This window comes from Bacillus rossius, chromosome 1, assembly GCF_032445375.1.
Source record: "Bacillus rossius redtenbacheri isolate Brsri chromosome 1, Brsri_v3, whole genome shotgun sequence".
NCBI classification, from domain to species: domain Eukaryota; kingdom Metazoa; phylum Arthropoda; class Insecta; order Phasmatodea; family Bacillidae; genus Bacillus; species Bacillus rossius.
Window position 1 is genome coordinate 42,171,868 of NC_086330.1, and position 22,295 is coordinate 42,194,162.

Sequence of the window (22,295 nt, forward strand, 5' to 3'; positions counted from 1 at the left end):
GCTATTAAAATGCAAACAACTGTTGTACAATACATACTATTTGCCCATATTCACTTATGGAGCAGAGACTTGGGCTGTTGACAAGAGAGATTCTGGGAAAATCAGAGCAATAGGAATGAAGTTTATGAGGAGTGTGCTGGCACTTATGAAGCGAGACAGGATCAGGAATGAGATGGTACAAGCAAGAACAGGAGTACAGAAACTTTAATAAGATCATTGAAAAAGCAAGAACGAGATGGTATGGCCATGTCCAGAGAATGAGAAAAGAAGACTGCCTAGGAAAATGAGGGAGTTGAAGTACTTCGGAAGAAGACCCCAAGAAAGACTAAGGAGGGGATGGAAATAGCAGATATTTAAAGGAGTGCGGAAGATAGGAGAAGACTTGAATTAAGTGAAGGATGAGGAATAGTGGAGTGACAGAGGAAGATAGTGGCATTTTACTTTGCTGACCCGGCCATAGGATGGAAGCAGTTGGTGGTGGCAGTGATAGTGATGTGAAATAGTTTTATGATTTGTTTTTAACTTTTTGTAATTTGGTTTAAAATATGTTTTGAATTACTTTTATGGTGTCTCCATGCATAAATAATATTTTCACAAATATAAAAGAAACATGTTATGAAGAAAACTGAAGACTTGGGTGTTAGAAACCTTTTTATCTAGACAGACATGTTGAGTAGAACTTGTAAACATGTCTTTTATGACCCATCCTTACTATGACATAACTTAGCTAATTGTCATGTTTTAAAATAATTATACATTGTAAGAAGTTAATCAAGGGCCAGCCATGTAAATAAATCACTTAATAAATCTGATCTAGATATTCAATTTGTTTGGAATTTTCTGTCAGTTATCACAGTATGGCTGCTAGTACTTCCAAAGTTTGCTTTAGCAGTTTGACGCCGTCCCCGCTACCTCTGATTACTTAGACGTAATTTTGTTCAGTTCGTGATCTCAGGGAAGGTTCGGCCTTGTGGCTAGAGGTAGGGGTCAACGCAGTAGGGCCCCCCGAGCTGTTGAGGCCACTCGGGACGCCTGAATAATAACACAAAACTTCTTCAGATAGTTGGTGAATTTAATACAGCACAGCCCAATACATGGTGCTGCCCGTTCTGGCCGTAACGGTTTGCCCGACGCGACTAGTCACACGCGCAGCTCACTTCCTCAGTGGCGGCTCACGATTCTTATGCGCGTGAGGGGCAGACTCGTATACGTGACGCGAAAATTACAAAAGACACTCTGACATGGCACACGATATTTTGACGCACAATACACTACACTATACCTAACTCTACATAAACTGGGCTAGCAGCACGTAGGCCCGTGTCTCCGGCGACTCTACGTGGTGTCTAGGGATGTCCCAGGGACTGAATCGTTATTAAGTCTGATAGCACGTGTCGCCTGCTGGCTGCCCCGTGCGGGCCAAAACTAAGTAGCCGGTAGGCTAGGTTGGACGTGAAGCGCCGACGTAAAACCACATAATCTCCCCACAGTACTTACGTATGACGTTGAACACTCATCTTGAGCACTGATTGAATTAAGTTAAGTACCTCATGGTAAATTTAGGCCGACCGCGGAACTGTACGTAAAAGGTTGAAGAGAAATTACACTATTGAATACTACATGTCGGTGAATGCAAAGGTTGAAGGTTCCGCGTTGCGCGCAGGCTGCCGGCCTGGTTGAGCTCTCGAAGGACACTGGCTGTGTTGCCGCGCGCGACCCCCCTCCCCCGCCAGCCCTCCCGCGGAAACGTGTGAATTTCGCGGGAAACTGAACCGGCCAGGTTCGGGACAAATCGCACAGTGAAACATGGTTTTGCAAAGACTGAATTATTAATTAATAAAAAATAATGTTTAATAAAATCCTGTGGAAAAACATAATTATAACAATTTGTTGTAGTGTGGCGGAAGGATATGCCACACCCGGCCGGATCCTTGCGCCGGTGTAGCACTCGTTGTATGGCGTTCGCCTCGTCGCACGAACTGCACTTTGCTGCGCGCACGGGCACGTTCGGTGCACACGCTTTTGCGAGACGTTGATGAGGCATAGCGGTCTATGCGACAGAGGAGCATTGGTGGTCGGCGTCAAATGCCCCCCCTTCTCTGAGACCGCCATGTGCATCAACGCCTCGCTTCACACGCTGAGCACTTCACTGACGTTCGCCGCACTGCGAGCCCTACACTACGCGGCGGAGTGGATGGTGTGTTGTGATGTAAACATTCTGCCCTGAATACCTCTCCCACTCAATGAATGCTAAGGGGTTATGCCCTGACCCGTGTCCTTTCCCCCCCTGGGACTGGGCAGCGACGTGCGCCTCTTCTAGCTCAATATGGTGACAAGTGGGTGGGGGGGTCAGCGTGGTCGGGGTGTGGCAGGGTGGTGGAATGGATGACGTGGGCGGGGGGAATGATAGGGGTCCGGCCACGAGTGTTGGCACCCCTGGATCGCCCCTTACGGGCCGCGCCCGGGTGGAGTAGCTCGACGGGGACCTGGACCACTCGTAATCCGCCAGGTAGGCCGGGGGTCGGCGGGCCCTCTGTGGTCGTGTGGTGGGGACTGTGCTGGTAGGGGTCTCCACTGGGCAGAGTGTGGTAGGTTCCCTCGTGTCCGGTTGGGTTGTCGGGCAGCTCGCCTCCACGGCGGGGACAGGTGCGAACTCTACCGGCTCGCTGTCGTCCGCGCAGCACGTCCTGACCGGGGCCCGACGTCTGCGGGTGAGGCGCCTATCCCTACTGTCCGGCTCCTCCCCATCCTCGGGCTCGTCCACGGACACCCGGAACGTGGCGTCCGCCAGGCTGAGGTCCAGCGGCCACAGTGGCTCGTCGTCGTCCTCCTCACAGACCTCCTCCCCCTCCTCGTCAGGAAACCAGACCAACGGATTCCCCACCTCCTCGGGGACGTGCGGAACTGTGGCCAGCGGCACCGGGGACCTGCTCGGGGTGTCCCGGAGGTCAGGTTGGGTGCACTCATGTGCCTGATCGGGGCTACCCACGTCTGTGTCGCCCGTGTGCATGTCCCCCCGGGTGGTGGGTTCAGGTGCTGCTCCTTCCCGCGGCGTATCTGTAGCTTCCTGGAGTGTGGGGGATGGTGAAGAGGGGGTCGTTGGGCCAACTCTGACCCCGTGCGCGACTACGCGCAGGTCATCCCGGTGCATTTTAGCGGGCCGCCCCCTTGGCGTCCGGACCGCATAGGATGAGGGGCCCGTCCTCCACAGGACCTCCCGCGGCTCCGACCATCGGGGCGCCAACCCCGCACAAAAGTTACACGCCCCGGAAGACAAGTGGTGCTGCCTGACATATACCAGTTGACCTGGCTGGATGGGGGGTGGGGGGTGACTACTCATGGGCGTGTGGGCCGCCAGGAATTGGGCCTGCCGTTGTCTGGCGTGCTCCCTCCCCTCCTCATGATTGGGGCGCGCCACCGTGCCCATGGTGACATCGGCCACCCTGCTTTCCCCGGGCAACGCCAAGTTCTTCCCGTACAGGAGCTCGGCAGGGGAATGACCGGTGACAGCGTTGGTGCGGCGCCGGAGGCAATACAACAGCTTCGGCAGGTGGACGTCCCATTTGGAGTGGTTGTCCCCCAACCTCAGCCGCAGCTGCGCCTTGACCTCCTGGTTCCGCCTCTCAGTGGGGTTGGCCTGGGGATGGTAAATGGGGGTGGTGTGGTGGTCGAGACCCCAACGGCGACAGTCAGCTCTCCAGCGCCTCCCGCTGAACTGACAGCCGTTGTCCGTCAACAGCACGCGCGCAAAACCATACCGCGGGAATATCTCGTGGTCCAGCAGGGCGGCTATGGTTCCGGCGCGCACGTTGGACACCGGGAAGGCCTCGACCCACCGGGTGAAAATGTCTGTGATGACGACCAAGAACCTCCTTCCCCGGGTGGTCCGCGGGTAGGGCCCCATTATGTCCAGGGCCAGGGTGTGAAACGGGTCGCGGGGCCGGCGGGGACGCTGCTGCTCCACCCCGTCAGACCGCCTTGTCTTCCTCTGCTGGCACTGCTGGCAGCGCCGCACCAGGTCCCGTACGTCCCGCGTCACCCCCGGCCAATGGAAGGTCTTACGGATGTCTAACTGTGTTTGGTGCGCACCTGGGTGTCCCGCCAGCTCGTGCGTGTGGTGGAAGCCCATGACCTGCTCGCGGGCACCGAGCGGCACATGAAGGCGCTAGGCGTCCATGTCCCCTGGTACCCGGGTCTCCAACACCCCATCCACGCACCTGTGGTAGGGGTGAGCCTGCTCCCCACATGACCGCACCTCGGCCTGAGTGGGGTCGTCTGTCCGCTGGGCCTGTTTCACGAATTCCACTAATTCACTGAGGGTCTCCACAGGCAAGACGGCGGGATGATCGGGGGCCCTTGGGATGTGAAATAAAGTTGCGGGCGCCTCCCCCGGAGTGACCGGCGGCGCGGCTCCCTCTGGCGGCAACAGCCCCTCCCAGTCCTGGTCATCCTGAAACGTGTTGTGTGGGTCGGGATGGCGCGACAACTCGTCGGCGAACTGGTTGTCCCGTCCAGGGACGTGCTCGACCGCGAAGTCGAAGTTCTGGAGCATCAGCGCCCACCTCGTGAACTTCGACTTGCGGCCCTGGGCGGAGTCCAGCCAGCGGAGACACTGGCTGTCCGTCCGCAGCGTGAACCGGCGGCCCTCCAGGTGGTGGCGGTAGCGGCGCATAGCCCAAACGACGGCCATGCACTCCTGCTCGTTCACATGGTACCGCCGTTCGGGCTGGCCGAACTTGGCGCTGGCGTACTCCACCACCCGGCGCACGCCTTTGTCCCCCACCTGGTATAGGACGGCCCCCATCCCCTCCTGACTGGCGTCTGTCTGAAGGAACAGGGGAAGGTCAGGCTGCAGACGGGCGAGCTGGTGGCACTCGCGGAACTGCCGTTTCACCGCATCCAGGGCGGCGTCCGCTTCGCTGGTCCACTGAAACCGGAGCTTGGGTGACAGCAAGTCCGTCATTGGGGCTGTGACGCTGGCAAAATGCGGAATGAACGAGCGCAGCCAGTTGAGAAGGCCCATCAACTTCTGCAGCTGCTTGCGGGTTCGTGGGGCGGGTTTGGACTCAATAAGGTTCAGGTGCTTTGGCAGAGGGCGGCAACCCTCCCTGTCCACCATGTGCCCTAGGTACTCCAGTTCAGCCGCGCCCACGTGGCATTTCTGGGGGGCGCACGTCAGGCCGTGTCTGGCCAGCCGCTCAAGGACCAGGCCGAGGTGCCGGGCGTGGTCCTCCCACGACCGTGACCAGATGATGACGTCATCCAAGTACGCGGCGGCGAACTCGCCCGCGTACCCGTCTAACACACGCACCATCATGGCCTGGAAAGTCGCGGGGGCGTCCATCAGCCCGAACGGCATGGCACAGAACTGGAAACGCCGGCCGTCAGGGGCAGTGAACGCGGTCTTCGGGCGATCCTCTGGATGTACGGGCACCTGCCAGTACACGGACTTGAGGTCCAGGGACGTGAAGATGCCCAGCCCTGCCAAAGCGTCTGTTATGTTGATGAGCGGGGGTGGAGCGGGTATGGTTACTGAATTGACTGGTTTGAAATTCACACAAAAACGCATGGAGCCATCTTTCTTGTTCGCCATGACAATCTAGCAGTTGTATGGCGACTCACTGGGTTCGATGACTCCATCGCGTAGCATTTCGGTGATCTGGGTCTGGATGACGTGCCTTTCAGTGGGTCCGAACCCGTATGGTTTTACGAACTGGGGTTGGTGAGGTCGGGTGGGGATGGTGTGTTCCGTGGTTGTGGTACGGCGGAGCATATCGGTGGCCGCAAACACCTGTGGCTGTTGAGACAAGACACTGTTTATGAGCTCTACATGGGCAGTGGGCACACCATTCCTCAAGTCCGCGAGCGTGATGGGTGTCCCCTGCTCGGCGGGTGGCCGATAGCCCAGGCTGTAAACTGTGCGCCGCTCATGGTGGCCAACGTGCAACCTCCCCTCCCTGACCTCCACAGTGGCGTCCTCCTGCGCCAGCCAAGGCAGTCCTAGGATCAGCGTCTCCCGTAATCCCTCTACTACTAGTGCTGGTGTGTGACTAACATGGTCCCTGATAGAGATGGTGATGTTCGCGCGACCGACAATACGCGCTGTCGCCCCCTGCGTCGCTAGCTGTACCTCCTCCGCACCTGAGTCAATGTCCCGTACGCTCGAGCACTGAGCCGACACATACGTGTGGCTGGCGGCCGTGTCGACAAGGGCATGCACTGGCTGTCCATTCATCCGGACGGGAATCCGGAGTAAATGCCCCGCCCCAGGTCCCAACTGCCCTAATTGGAACGACTCACCATACTGCTCCCGGGGCACTGCCGCTGCCGTCCGGCGGTCCGCAGGTGCTGCTGGTGTCGCCGGGGCCACCTGGTGTCCGGTGCGGCTCGCCGACGACCTGGTGCAGGCCGCTGACGAATCGGGTGCGCCGCGCCCGTCCGTCCTGACGGGGCGTGCCGGTGTGTCAGCGGACACCGCAGGTGCTGCCGGTGTCGCCGGGGCCACCTGGTGTCCGGTGCGGCTCGCCGACGACCCGGTGCAGGCCGCTGACGAGTCGGGTGTGCCGCGCCCGTCCGTCCTGACGGGGCGTGCCGGTGTGTCAGCGGACACCGCAGGTGCTGCCGGTGTCGCCGGGGCCACCTGGTGTCCGGTGCGGCTCGCCGACGACCCGGTGCAGGCCGCTGACGAGTCGGGTGCGCGACGCCCGACCGTCCTGACGGGGCGCGCCGGGGTGACAGTGGAGGCCGGGCTAGGGTTCCGGGGACAGTGGCCAGCCATGGCACTACCCCCTAGCGGGCGTTTCCCGACGTGGGGCCGCCCGCCCCACGGGCTTGCCAGACAGCTGCCCGCGTGGGACAGACGTCGTGCCAGTGGTACCGCTCCTCACGGCAGTACTTGCAGCGCGGAGCCCCCTGGTTTGGTGCCCCGGTGTTTTCCCTGGGTGCGGCACGTCGGGACGGCTGCTCCCCCTTTTGCCTCGGCACTGGCTCCACGTACGGTACCAGAGCCCTGGAGTCCCCGGGGGCCGCTAACATCGGTGGCGACGCTCCTGGCCGTTGGGTGGACGGCTCGCGGCTGCGGCGGACAACTTGCATGTCGCGCTCCACCTCGTTCGCCAACCGCACGAATGTCTCCAGTCCCTTGTCGGTGGCGGCCCTAAGGAATGGCCGCAGTTCGGGCAGCATCAGCTGGACGACTACCCCTAGCATGCTGCTGTCGTCCTCTCCTTCCGCCAGCCGTCGGTGGAGCCGCGCCTTAGACCTGATGAAGGCCTCCGCGCTTTCCCCCGCCTCCTGAGGCCGGCAGAACAGTGACTGTTGACACCGGGCCCGGGCACGGGCGTCGTTTAAACGCTCCTCCATTCCGTTGGCGAAGTCGCCCCACTCCATGCCGTATTCTCCGGCTGTGGTCCACCAGTCAAGGGCACACCCCCTCAGCTGATCGCACGCCTTCTCCGTCCACTCATCTGTAGGAACCGCGTATCGTGCCAGCCTGTCTCGGCATGTCCGCAGGAACTTTGCGGGGTCCTCGTGCTCCTGCCCTCCGAACTCCGGCAGTTTGAGGGTGCCGCCGGGGCGCGGTGCGACAGAGGCCGCCGGCATCGCTGACGGTCTGTCCAGCGCGAGCTCGCACGCGCGGCACATGAACAGCCCATTCCGGAAGTTGAGGAACTCCCGGGCCTCGGTGCACGAGCGGTGCTTCACGGTGCCGCACTGGTGGCAGAACGCCACCTCATCGAGCCGCCGATGACATCCCCTCGCGCCGCACTTAATTGTCGACGTCGGCCCTGGTTTTCTGTCGTCAAAGTCTGTTTTGTGCTTTCTCTCTGTGTCGCAGGTACAGGTGGCGAAAATCCCTGCCGCGGCATGATTTATTGGCAACCCTGGCAGGAGGCATGCGTGGCATACCCCTTCCATGTCTATGCTTATCGCTCCGTCACGGCTCATGTTCGTGCTCATGTTCGGCGCGTAGCAGCTGCGCAGCTGCGCCACCTGATCCGTGTGTGAGGCGCGCGGACTTCCGCTCCCACAGCCGTTATCTCGCCTGGCGCGTAACTTGATGCGCGTCTGGCGTGTAACTTGACGCGCGCCTATCGCCAGGTGCCCGCTTTTTTGGCTGTCTGCGCGTCGCGTCCGTTTCCGCGCGATTTCTGACTACCTACGCGAGCCCTTACTGGTACACTAATTTGAAGTATAAAATTTGAAAAATTTGAGAAAAAATTTGAAAAATTTGAAAAATTTGAAACAAAATTTGGAAATTAATTTTTAGAAAATGAAAGCCACACTAGTTGGGCGCCAATTTGACGCCGTCCCCGCTACCTCTGATTAATTAGACGTGATTTTGTTCAGTTCGTGATCTCAGGGAAGGTTCGGCCTTGTGGCTAGAGGTAGGGGTCAACGCAGTAGGGCCCCCCGAGCTGTTGAGGCCACTCGGGACGCCTGAATAATAACACAAAACTTCTTCAGATAGTTGGTGAATTTAATACAGCACAGCCCAATACATGGTGCTGCCCGTTCTGGCCGTAACGGTTTGCCCGACGCGACTAGTCACACGCGCAGCTCACTTCCTCAGTGGCGGCTCACGATTCTTATGCGCGTGAGGGGCAGACTCGTATACGTGACGCGAAAATTACAAAAGACACTCTGACATGGCACACGATATTTTGACGCACAATACACTACACTATACCTAACTCTACATAAACTGGGCTAGCAGCACGTAGGCCCGTGTCTCCGGCGACTCTACGTGGTGTCTAGGGATGTCCCAGGGACTGAATCGTTATTAAGTCTGATAGCACGTGTCGCCTGCTGGCTGCCCCGTGCGGGCCAAAACTAAGTAGCCGGTAGGCTAGGTTGGACGTGAAGCGCCGACGTAAAACCACATAATCTCCCCACAGTACTTACGTATGACGTTGAACACTCATCTTGAGCACTGATTGAATTAAGTTAAGTACCTCATGGTAAATTTAGGCCGACCGCGGAACTGTACGTAAAAGGTTGAAGAGAAATTACACTATTGAATACTACATGTCGGTGAATGCAAAGGTTGAAGGTTCCGCGTTGCGCGCAGGCTGCCGGCCTGGTTGAGCTCTCGAAGGACACTGGCTGTGTTGCCGCGCGCGACCCCCCTCCCCCGCCAGCCCTCCCGCGGAAACGTGTGAATTTCGCGGGAAACTGAACCGGCCAGGTTCGGGACAAATCGCACAGTGAAACATGGTTTTGCAAAGACTGAATTATTAATTAATAAAAAATAATGTTTAATAAAATCCTGTGGAAAAACATAATTATAACAATTTGTTGTAGTGTGGCGGAAGGATATGCCACACCCGGCCGGATCCTTGCACCGGTGTAGCACTCGTTGTATGGCGTTCGCCTCGTCGCACGAACTGCACTTTGCTGCGCGCACGGGCACGTTCGGTGCACACGCTTTTGCGAGACGTTGATGAGGCATAGCGGTCTATGCGACAGAGGAGCATTGGCGGTCGGCGTCAAGTTTGCTTTCAAATTATCATCCAAATAAAAAAGTTCAAATTTTGTATATGTGATACTGTTCATACTGTAAATTTGTGTATGTTGAAGTGAAGTATCCACACTTCAAGATAAAAAAAATGCTAAGCTAGATGTAATTGGTTTTGTTCTGAAAGCCATGCCTTCAATTTTTTTTATGTATAAATGCACAGTATGCACATTTATTGGGCAACATTTGGATTGTGCAGTTAAAAAAATAATTAGTTATAAACTGATATTTTCATAATAATCTTTTTAATTCCAATTTTTATTGCCGTATGGTTACAAAATAACTTAATAACAACTTAATAATATGTGCATGTTTGATAAGAGGATCAAACACATGCAAAACTGTCTTGGAAAACAATTACTTGATATTACAAAATAATAACACATTTGAGTGGCATGTACTAAGTATGTGTGAGTAGCTTTTTCTTAAGAAGTGGCATGTCAGAACAAAGCCCGGACAACCTAAAGATAATGTTGCTACCATAGGCTTGTTGCTCAAAAGAGCACGAACAAAGTTCACATGTGTCGTAACTGAAAGGAAAGCGTTCTATTGTTTAGCGTGCTAGAACAGTAATCTGACTCATTGTCTCCCGTCCAAACCTCGGACATACTTCCGTACTTACTTCTTGCCTTCAAGTTACACAATTTGTTTTGGTCACTCTTGAAGTACCTTCCAGTTTTGAGCACTCTGAAAGTTTGCATCTGGGAAACACAGTCCACTGTCAAGGTGCACTAATTTACATCAGGATATACCTTTATGTATCTGGTGCAAAATAAAATTGATACATCTTATAAATTAAAAATTTTTTCAGGAGAAGCTTCTAAGGATTTTCATACTTATACTGTGAAGTAAATAGAAGACAGTCCAGTTCAAAGCTTTTTAATGGAGGTTGTAATAACTGTAGTTGTACCAAGCGATGGTGGCGCAAGAATAAAATGTCGTCTATGCTTTCGGGAGGACCCGGGTTCAATCCGTGTCAATCCATCCTTGTCTAGGTTTCTCGAAATTTTCCAGGCAAATGTAGGCCATTGGTTCTGAAATATTTTGAAGTCTGGCACATTTATAATCCTAAACGTAATTTTTGGGCAGACTATATACAAACATAATGTAAATCATAATGATAACACATATATAGCAATCACAATAATACTACTTAGAAAGCATAAATACTGTTATATAAATAATATCAGAAAACCTAACCATAGTTTTGAATGTAAGACAACATAATAAATTATTAATAAAACCATTTAACAAGTGGGAAGTGCAGTAACCTGGGTTGTTATAAGTCGTTAAAATAACACATAATAATGATGTGTTAACAAAAAGTAGTGTGTATTGTGTGTGTGTATATACACACACACACACACATATATACACACACACACCCACACACATATATATATATAAATGGTATAATAGAGTAACTACATTTATTTTTATATTTGGATACATATTTCTCTGGAATACCACAGTCTTCTAAGGTGCACTGGTGTGCCCTGGTGCACACTATGAGAACCACTGCTATATGCCAAGGATGATTCTTATTATAATTTCCTAGGTCTGTGTTTCATTTTGTTTGTTTCTGTCTCTGTTGACCTTGCTGTCAATGAGACATCAAGCCCAAATAATATAAGCAATATTTATTCTACTGAAGTGTTCAGTAAATAAGTTAAATTATTTAACTATCCAATATTACAAATTATGTATATTACTTGTATTGTAAGCAGACATTATGTGATTTTACTTATTTTCTAATGGTTAGAGAAAGAGATGGAACCACGGTTGAGAACACGTTATTCATGCTCTGTCATGGAAAAAAAATTAAATTGTAAGTAATAATTAAAATAAAAATTATTACAAACATTTTAAGTATACGGTATTTCCTATTCAATTAATTATTACACCTTTTATAAAAGTTTATGCTTATGAATTTTTAAACTCTAAAAAAAATATTCATAGGTACATGACCTTAGCCATATCAGATTGACAATTAAAAACGTCTGAGTACTGATTACATAAAAAAAATAACCAAGAAAACATGGTGACCATCTGTTCTCTAAGTACCTACATTTAGCAATATCTGGTTGAGAAGTAGCAGTTTCAGTGTGAGAACTAACTTTTTGTTTGTTACCAGCTCTGGTAAGGATGGAGCCCCAAAAGAGTATTACAGCTTGGAATGCTTGCTATTCCTTCTCAAGAATGTCACACTCACTCATCCCGTGTACGTCAGGCAAGCTGCGGTAAGTATCGAGGAGGATGGATGCTTCCGTCTCGTTGCTGAATGTAGTTTTGTTCAAACCACCAGGGGACCTCTTTTATTTTTCCAGGCCGAAAACATTCCAGTTGTACGTCGACCGGACAGGAAAGACCTGCTGGCGTATCTCAACGGAGAGACTGCGTCGTCGGCAAATATCGATAAATCTGCGCCTCTTGAGATCCCTACGCAGGTGAAAAGAACAGCGGAGGACACCCTGGAGTCGACTGCCAAGAAACCGCGGTTCGAAGAAACTCAAGTGCAGAAAGTGAAGGAGCAGCTGGCCGCCAGATTGGATGCCCCGAAGGAAGCTTCTGTCACAGTTGACAACATCAAGTAATATTTTTTTTCTTTCTAGCACTATTCATTTACAAAATCAGGCATCATGGGTGTAGATCTCGAGGGAGAGGGGGTAGGTGGCCACCCCCTTCCTCCTATAATTATAAAGCCCCTCACTGATGACTTTTGTCGGTTAATCACACTCGCAAATCCCTTTGGTTGCCGATTTTGCTTGCCCTTTCCTGTAAATCTTACAGATTTGCACCCCTTACTGTAATGGCCTCATTTTCACCACTGCCAGATTATCTGGTCACCAAGCATCAACATGTTTTCAATGGTTTTGACCTAATATTGTTTTTCATGCAGGAAGTTTTGGTAGAACAATAAAACGAAAATTTGTATGAGGTATCAGTTTGTTGCTGGTATTAATTGAACAGGTACATACGGTAATATCTAGTTAAACTGGAAGTACCCAATATCATCAACAAGTAGCTACATAACAGTAGAAAATGAATTTTTCAGTTGTATTTGTTACTACTTTTTAACATATAATCATGATTATCTATTTATAGAATTGAAGCACAAATTTTGTGACAACTTTCTTGATTAGAAATTTCATATGATTTTTTTATTTTTTTATTTTTTGGTTCATTAACATATATTAGCAATAATGTACAGCTGGAATTACAAATTCAGCAACAACAATAGAGAAACTTGCATCTCTGTGAAAAAAGTTCATTTTTACACTGTTTGGTCACTAGCTTTCTTACTCATCATTAATGAGAGTAATTTAGATTTATTAACAAAACTTTGTAAGGTACTCAGTCTGTACAATTTATTTTGTACATATATATGTGTCGTGCAGTCAAACCATTTTTTTTTTTACTCTCTTTCCTCTCCAATGCTTTGCTTTCCTGAAGTTAATGGCTTCTGTACAATCAATGCTCACACACTAATCATGTTGTTTTCTTATTAATTCTAGACACATGACTTTCTGTGCTCCTTGACTTAGGAATTTAAATTTATAAATGGTTGTTGGTTCACAAATAAGCAATACCCAGAATGTGTTGAGGCTGCAACATATAGACCTGAACAATATATATAATTTTTTGAACCTGGACCAGTGTGTCAAAATAAAAAAAAAGTACAATTTTTTATTTATTTCTAAGTTTATTCGTACGCATCCTTAATATCCTTAAAAATCCTTTATTTGTCTTAATTGAATAAGGGCACCGTCCTTAAATTTCACGAAGAATTCATAAAAACTCCTTTATAAAAACTGACAGCATGCAAGTAATGGATAAATGCGGAAAATTTTAATATTATTTTGTTTGTGACTTGGCGGTAAACATGTTTTTTGGGCCACGTGTTCAGATTTTATATATAAAAAACATTTTGAGTTAATTTTTTGTGTTTTGTATCTCACCTTCAAACTGAAAGCATGTGTTTTACTGTCTCTATATTATTTGTATCAAATTAAATTGTAGGGCTTCTAATTTCAGATAGTTACTGTGTTTGGTTAGATATGTGTTGCAGTGAGAATTATGGACAATAGGGGCTTATCGGTAAGAATCCAACTAACCAAAGAAGCTATATATTTTACATTAACTATTTTCTTGAGGGATGTTGTAATATTACAAATAGTTTTCTACCTCATGATAGTGGTGAAGGCGATTAAGTAAAAAGGTCCTTAAAAAGTCATTAATTTTTGTCTACACAAGAAGGTACGAACCATGTTACGTTTTTCCTGTTAGGAGAAAGTGCCCATTATTTGTCACCCATCCTTTCATGTCTACAGGTGAAATGGTATGTTCTAATTTTTTAATGAGAAAACTGAACTATATATTGCTAGTTTCATGCAAACACGTTAGTATGACATGTACCACAATCTCCTCCCAGAAATGCCTAAACGCTAGTGACGTGCCACAAAATGATGAATCCTACTAACAACGTATAATGTGAAAGTTTGGATGCTTGTTCCTCAATCATGTCTTTAATCATGAATGGATTTGGATTAAATTTAAAACTCAAGTAGCCCACATTCTGGATTAACAGATAGGTTACATATAAATTTTAATTTCTGCCCCTGGAGAGTGAAAATCATGTAAATTCAGTTTATTTTTATTCATTCGTAGGAGTTAAGACATTGGGCATGAATTAAAAACATATGAACTGGTGTTATTTTCTCTATGTATGCCAAGCAAAACTTGTTAAGTTTTGGAGTTAATATTGTTGTATCCAAAGGAGGCCACATTATCATTGTTAGCCTAAAACATTGGAATTTACAAATAAATAAAAGTTTAACTGTGTTTTTATGCTATTACGAGAACTATAAAGATGAAACAAAGAAGCAGGTATGTTCTTACTTACCTGAAATAGTTATAGAATACTACATAGACAATGTTGCTATACAGTTCTACTGCAAATAAATATTTGAAGATTGCTGATATTTTTAATCTAATCTTTTACATAATTTTTGAATGGAATATAATTGCTCTGGTCCTACTGAATATATAAATGTGAAAATGGAAATTTTCGGATGATTATTACTCAGTTACATCTTTACTACTGAACTGGTTTGAATAAAATTTTACTATTGTTAGAAAATTCCATTGCTAGTAGAGTGAAAAGGTGTAAGTTTAGTTTCATAAAAAGAAACATTCCTACAAGGCAAATTGAGTTTATTTGGTAGGAATAATAAACTTATAATAATATGAACTCATTTTTACCATTTTCGTCAATTAAGAGAATGAAAAAAATTCATTTGATTATTTATTTAAAAAAATATAAAACTAATTAATCAAATTTAAGATGAGTATCCTACTAACAAATAGTTGTAAAAGTTTGTAATTTTTGTTACTAATATCTTTACTAATGAACCAAATTGTATAAAATTTAGAACCGTGGTACTGGATTGACACATCGTATCCTACTTTAATATTAATGTGAAAGTTGCAAATTCTGGATAGTTGTTTCACAATCATTTCTTTGCTATTGAACTCATTTTTATTAGTTTTTTTAGTAGAGGTTGAAATATATAGGATTTTTAACATTAGGGACTTTTGTCCTGTAAATAGCATAGTTCTTTGGGGTATAGCCATTAAAATACATGTACAAAGATAACACAAGGTGACATGGGCCATGATAGCAATACTGCCTATGTTTGGGTTTCAATAAAAGTTTGGTTGCATCATTATTTAAATTTTATAATAAAAATAAAAGAGCAAAATCTTATAAATATTTTCCTACCACTATAATATGATGATATTGCAGATATAGATTCATGCAGAGATGAGTGTATATCTAGATTACATGCGACAAAATGGAAATCGGACTCATCAATGATGAATACTACAGCTAGTTTGTGATAAATAGTAGTAGTTTACATTAAATCTGTACACAAAAATCATTTCCTGTAGTAATTCAGGCAGAATTAAATTCCATTGGACTGGTCTGGATTTAATATTTAAGAGAACTGGTCTATGGTATTTTGCATTAGAAATGAATGTATTACGAAATAAATCAAGTTTGGGAAGAATGTGATATTGTGACTTAATTTTTTTTTTTTTCAGATCATTGTCTGAAGCTATGTCAGTAGAGAAAATTGCTGCGATAAAAGCAAAACGTTTAGCAAAGAAAAGGACTACCATCAAAGGAAACGATGATATTGGCCTTGGCTCGGACCTGAGGGCTATATTAGACTTTGATGTAGATGTTACTAAAGATATAATCTCTCGAGAACGCCAGTGGAGGACTAGAACGACAATCTTGCAGAGTGCAGGCAAGGTATGTCTGAAGAACATTATCTCATTTCATGAACAACTACCCAGTAACCTCGTTCATTGAGAATGTGTGTGAAAAATTAAAATACATTGTCAAGTTAATTTATAACCATATTTATTTATTACAGCTTATTTTAAATGAAAAGATGGTGAGTGAAAGTGGGAGGACTGGGTATTTTTATTTTTATATTTGGTATTTTACATCTTTAATGTTGCCTGCAAGCCAAACATGCCTGAATTACTAGAAACTTCCAGCACTCCCTGGTTGCTTGACACATACATTGAGCTGGTGAAAGAGAAACAAGATGATTAAAAAAAACACTGCAGAAGGTGATTGAACATGCGTGGCAAAGAAAGAGGTGACACTGGGGTCTTGTCAGGTCCCTGATATACTTATCAAACACTTTCCGTTAACTGGGCTCATTATTATGCCTCCTAAATGTTGTTTCACTTCCTCTACACTCTAAGTTTAAAATGGTGACTTACATTTTTAGTTAAATTTCTAAATTAGGATAGCCTATCAGTTTAGCACACAGTAAATTTGACTTCCCAAAAAAAAAAAACTTATCTGGTGGTATCATGTTACCTGCTACTCAACCAGGTTCTTTGTTCTCTATCATGAATGCTCTATCTTAAGTCTGTCTACATGATACAATTGCCAAGAGCCCTAATGAGTGGCCCACTACGAAGGGTGGTATTCTCCCAACTGGATTAACTTTTGCCATCAAACGCTTATAAGAAAACTCAATGAAGAATTCAACCTGCACATAGGTTTGAGTTTGGTTCCACCATTTTCAAAAAATTGTAATTTACTTTAGATTAGTTAAGCCTTTCTTTCACATGATTTGTGTCTACTGATTTACCCTAATGATTGTAGAAACCCCTTAAAAATAGGCTTCTGTTACCGAACTTCTTTTAAAGAAACAAGAACGTGGAAGGTTGTGTACTTTTGAGAGAAAATGCTGTGGAGTTTGAGATTTTTGCAACCACACGGGCTTGAAAACCAATAGATGTATGAAAATATATGAAGCATATAAAGCATAAAAGACAGATATCTTTTACTTCCCTGTGTAATGAATAGAAGTACAGTAAACTCCCGGTATATCGCGCCTCGATTGATCGCGGAATCGGGTATATCGCGGGTCAAACCATGTCCCCCAGTCAGAAATGAATAATAATAATGGAATAAATGGTTAACAGCCGATTAGGATAATTTTGCGTTGTAACTAACAAACTAAGCATCGGGCAGAAAAAAGCCTAGGCGTAGAAAATGTACGCATTAAAATTCTAAACAAGATATCTCCGTACATTATTCCTCTATCTTGTAGGGTTTTCAAATTATGGTCCAATCCAGCCCAGTGATATTTTCTGAAACACTAGTTCTTAACGTCGCTTTATCTCACAAATGAAGCATCGGAACGGGGACCTGATAAAGCCCACCGTCCAGCGACATTATCCAGCGTGACTCGGCTGGGGATTGATGTTGGATAGGCTTGGTTGTCGGCAAGCCCTGGGTAGGGAGAGGCGAGCCGAGAACATGGAGAGAGGTAGAGATTAGAGCGGGCAGAAACACCAGGGGGAGTGGGGGAGGGAATGTGTTCACGCAGCACACAGGCAGAGCATGAGTCACTTGACTGAGCAGCGTCGCTGCGTACAAGGCAAAATCAGGTAGTCCGGTGTTTAAAATTCCACTCCAGAATATTAATTGGTACTTTACTGGACATCTGTATATAAATGTTTTGTTACAACTTAAACCTACAGACGTAATATTATTGGGTAATTCATTGTATTATACAAGTTCATCTTTTAACTTTGGTATAATGTTTTAACATTAAATAGTAAAGTAAATCGGCTAGCGTAATTTTAATCTTTGCCCAGGAATTCCCAGTGGTCCAATATTTACGTGAACCATACTGTACCACTTTTGCCGTGAGGTAGTAAACAAGTCCCGGAAATGTTTATGTGTAGCGGTCTCCCGACCTTTAAACAGAGGCTGGGGAATATAACACTTGCCGATCCGAGCCACACACACTCAGCAACTCGACACAGCGTTTGGTGAAATAAGTAAAGACAAAGTTTAACACGGTTTTTAATACGGCGTCACTGATGGCGCTAAAATTGAATTGGCGCAATTTTTGTTTCCCACATGTGACCATTTATAATTTACTGTAAGCATGGATAATAAAGTTTAACCACTTGACACGATAGACGATTCTTTATTTTTTATTGTACGAATGCTAGACTCGTTTTTTTCCTGTATCTGCGGCCTGCTTCTACAAAATACAAGCTATCTGTAAGTAAATCTAGAATTTTTATTTTGTCAATCAAACTCGGTACTTTGCGATTAATATTCGGTTTGAAGTATCACTACGGCCTTTCTTTTTAGAAGACTTGGACCACAGAATCGTGTGTAACCGCACACACTGCACTTACTTTGTTACGGACTCTGACGAAGCAGATACTGTGGCTAACACCACGAGACTGGCAGCAGCAGCTTGTGTGCCGCACGTGTGTATGGCGGCGTGTGGCGCGCTCGTAGGCCGTGCGACAAACTGTGCGCGGCACGCGGAAAAATAAAAACAATTCAACATTTAATATTTATCTTTAAAATTTATTATTTTTATTTTTTCACCCGTGTTTAGTGAAAACTGCGGATGCAAAGTCCGCACAAAGGCGGGCCGTCTATACTGTGCGTGCTTGCCGACCTATTAGAACACAGGCGGTGTTTTATGCCTTTTGACCTTGGCACATCGAAACATCGCGGTTATGCAACAACGCGGGTAAAAGTTATGTCCCCCGACAACCGCGTTAAATAGGGAGTGTACTGTAGTAGAGAAAAGGTTTTTGCCAATGTAAGTGAACAATTTTTAGATTGTGTTTTCCTGCAATATTAAGAATAATTTTCATTGCATGAATTTTAAAATATAAAAAAACTAAAAATCTCCTTCACAGTAAGTGAACCCTGAAATATTTTTGGTTTTTTGGGAAAAACATTTCTGCTGTTAAATAATAATATATTATTGGCAAAGAAATATAAACGTGACCTGCAAAGTGACTCTGCACTAATCAAACTTATTTTGGAAAGGATAATGTTTAGAATTGCATGCCTTATTTCCAATAGTCAAACTGATTTAACCATCAACACACTAAAATAATGTAGAAAAAAAATATTATTGTAACGACAAACAGTATTGTACAAATTAATAACTACATAATAACTGTTGGGACTTAAGCTTACATCTTGTGTTGCAAAGCAGACTTTCTACACATTCCCATGTTGAAATTTCCTATCATATATGTGACATAGCTGGCTGAAAAATTGTAAGTGGTTCTGATTGGGTGTCATTAGACATGTATAACATATGCTAGGCCATTTGCTTGTCAGTAGATAGTGTCATGCAGAATAAAAGTTATTTTTGTTGTATTTCAGATGTTTGCCAAAAATATTTTGGCGATAATGCAGTCCATCAAGGCCCGTGAGGAGGGAAGGCACAGACCGCCACAGCCAACCCCTGTGATGACTCCCCACGCCACGCCCTTGAGGTCTATGCCACAGCCGGCTGTGTACAACCGGTATGACCAGGAGAGGTTCATTCGGCAGAAAGAAGGTCAGTCACTTCACATGTTTATGAGGGATTTCGCCCCGTTTAAAATATTAGGTGCAACGCACAGTACAAAATTGTTACTTTTTTTTCGGGCTCACCTTATTGTTTTTGACACTTGAAGAAGTCAACATTTTTTTTTTGTTTGGTGTAGGTATTATTAGTTAGTATTGGGTATGGCTATAACAACATAAATGGTATTATAAATGTTTCATTCATGCTTTATCCTACCAATAATCTTGATAAATTATTCAGCTTAGAAAAATTGTAAAAAATAGATGCCTGCAAGGTGGTGAAGTATGTTTTCAAATAGGCTCGGATCACATGCAATGTTGATCTTTTTTTTTAATTACTTTTATATAAGGCTATCTCTAAAATTTCAACTTGATACCTCCATTGCATTTGTTCCTCACTAAAAAAATTTTCAACGTATATTCACTTATTGTATTGTATTGGGTGAAAAAAGTCATGCAATAAATAATAATAACTAGCACATATCTAGTACCTTATTTTGCAAATATTTCATAGCCTAATCTCATATTTACATTATTCCAGGTTTCTTAAAGTACCTACAGTTAATTTTACGTGATTACATTGCTCAAAAAACTTAAAATGTTTATTCAGCTACAGTAAACTCCCGGTATACCGCGCCCCGATAGATCACGGAATCGGGTATATCGCGGGTCAAACCATGTCCCCCAATCAGAAATGAATAATAATAATAATAATAACACAGTAGAACCTCGTTAATTCGTGATGGTCGGGACCGAGATAATCACGGATAACCGAATTTCACGGACTAGCGATTAAAAGCCCGGAAGTTCTTGTCAAGCTTCTCAGACACCGGCGTGCAGCTGGGTTAAGGCCAAGGTCATGTGACGTAACATCTACCGAGGCTTACTGCGCCTTGGCAGCAGATGGATAAAAAATAGTAACCTCTCCATTATTTGTGTTAATTGGGACCCGCCGATGCCCGGATAATTAAAATCCTGTAAAAAAAAGTAATAAACCCGGATAATCCGTTCACGGTAAGGACCGTCTTCGAATTAGTCTCGGCTTAAAAAAATACGGCACTGCCTAACCATTAGTTCACGGTCTTAGAACAGCCAAAGAGAGAAAGATAAGATCGTGCTGAACCCCCCACCCCCCCTTCGTACAGCCGAATGCCAGCCAGACACGTCACTCGCCAGGCGCCTGCCGTGCGTTGGCGGGTGGAAACAAAGGGAGACGGGAAGCAGAAGTCAGGACATCCCCCGCAAGTTTAAAGAGTGACAAATGTGACAGCTGAAAGGGGGACGACACAAAGGGTCGGTACAAACAGCGTTACAGAGTTTGGCGGTCCATGCGAAGGCTTGCAGTGTTTGCCGGCCGCCGGCCCGCGTGACGTTAATTTTAAGCGCTGACAAATTTTACTTCTCTTTTTTTTCTGCACTTTTAAATCGTCCCGGATTATCCGATTCCCGAATTAGCGCGTTACGGATTAACGAGTTTCTACTGTAATAATAATGGAATAAATGGTTGACAGCCGATTAGGATAATTTTGCGTTGTAACTCACAAACTAAGCATCGGGCAGAAAAAAGCCTAGGCGTAGAAAATGTCCGCAGTGGGAATATAAGCGCCAGTGATGAGAGGGGCGATTAAGCCGAAAGGGGGAAGTCTGGTGACCTTGAGTAGTTCACTCATTTCCGTCTGCACACTTCTCGTGGTCACGTGTGTTGACAAGCGGAGACATATAAATGTTTTGTTACAACTTGAACCTACAGACGTAATATTATTCGTTGTATTATACACGTTCATCTTTTTACTTTGGTATAATGTTTTAACATTAAATAGTAAAGTAAATCAGCTAGCGTATTTTTGATCTTTGCCGAGGAATTCCCAGTGGTCTAATACTTACGTGAACCATACTGTACCACTTTTGCCGTGAGGTAGTAAACAAGCCCCGGAAATGTTTATGTGTAGCGGCCTCCCGACCTTTAACCAGAGGCTGGGGAATATAACACTTGCCGATCCGAGCCACACACACTCAGCAACTCGACACAGCGTTTGATGGAATAAGTAAAGACAACGTTTAACAGACTTTTTAATACGGCGCCACTGATTGCGCTAACATTATTTTGGCGCAATTTTTGTATCACACGTGTGACCATTTATAATTTACTGTAAGCATGGATAACAAAGTTTAACCACTTTACACGATAGACGATTCTTTATTTTATATTGTACGAATGCTAGAATCATTTTTCACGTATCTGCTGCATACTTCTGCAAAAGACACGCTATCTGTAAGTACGTAAATCTATAATTTTTATTTTGTCAATCAAACTCGGTACTTTGCGATTCATATTCGGTTTGAAGTATTACTATGGCCTTTCTATTTAGAAGACTTTGACCACAGAATCGTGTGTAACCGCACACACTGCACTTACTTTGTTACGTACACTCAGACGAAGCAGATACTGTGGCTGACACCACGAGACTGGCAGCAGCTTGTGTGCCGCACGTGTGTATGGCGGCGTGTGGCGCGCTCGTAGGCCGTGCGACAAACTGTGTGCGGCATGCGGAAAAATAAAAAATAAAATTCAACATTTAATATTTATCTTTAAAATTTATTATTTTTATTTTTTCACCCGCGTTTAGTGAAAACTGCGGATGCAAAGTCCGCACAAAGGCGGGCCGTCTATACTGTGCGTGCTTGCCGACCTATTAGAACACAGGCGGTGTTTTATGCCTTTTGACCTTTGTCACATCGAAACATCGCGGTTATGCAACAACGCGGGTAAAAGTTATGTCCCCCGACAACCGCGTTAAATAGGGAGTGTACTGTATTTATTTTTCAGAACACTGGAAAGGATGCCAT

The 22,295-nt window shown here is 45.6% G+C and overlaps 1 protein-coding gene across 1 annotated transcript in view; it reads left to right on the forward strand.

Annotated features, from left to right (window-relative positions):
* LOC134535095 (parafibromin) overlaps positions 1–22,295 on the forward strand; it is a 57,297-nt gene that overhangs the window by 11,168 nt on the left and 23,834 nt on the right. The window contains exons 2-5 of the mRNA XM_063373972.1: positions 11,652–11,757; positions 11,845–12,107; positions 15,623–15,836; positions 19,263–19,440. Of these exons, the coding sequence (XP_063230042.1) occupies positions 11,652–11,757; positions 11,845–12,107; positions 15,623–15,836; positions 19,263–19,440 (761 nt within the window). The remainder of the gene's footprint in view (positions 1–11,651; positions 11,758–11,844; positions 12,108–15,622; positions 15,837–19,262; positions 19,441–22,295) is intronic.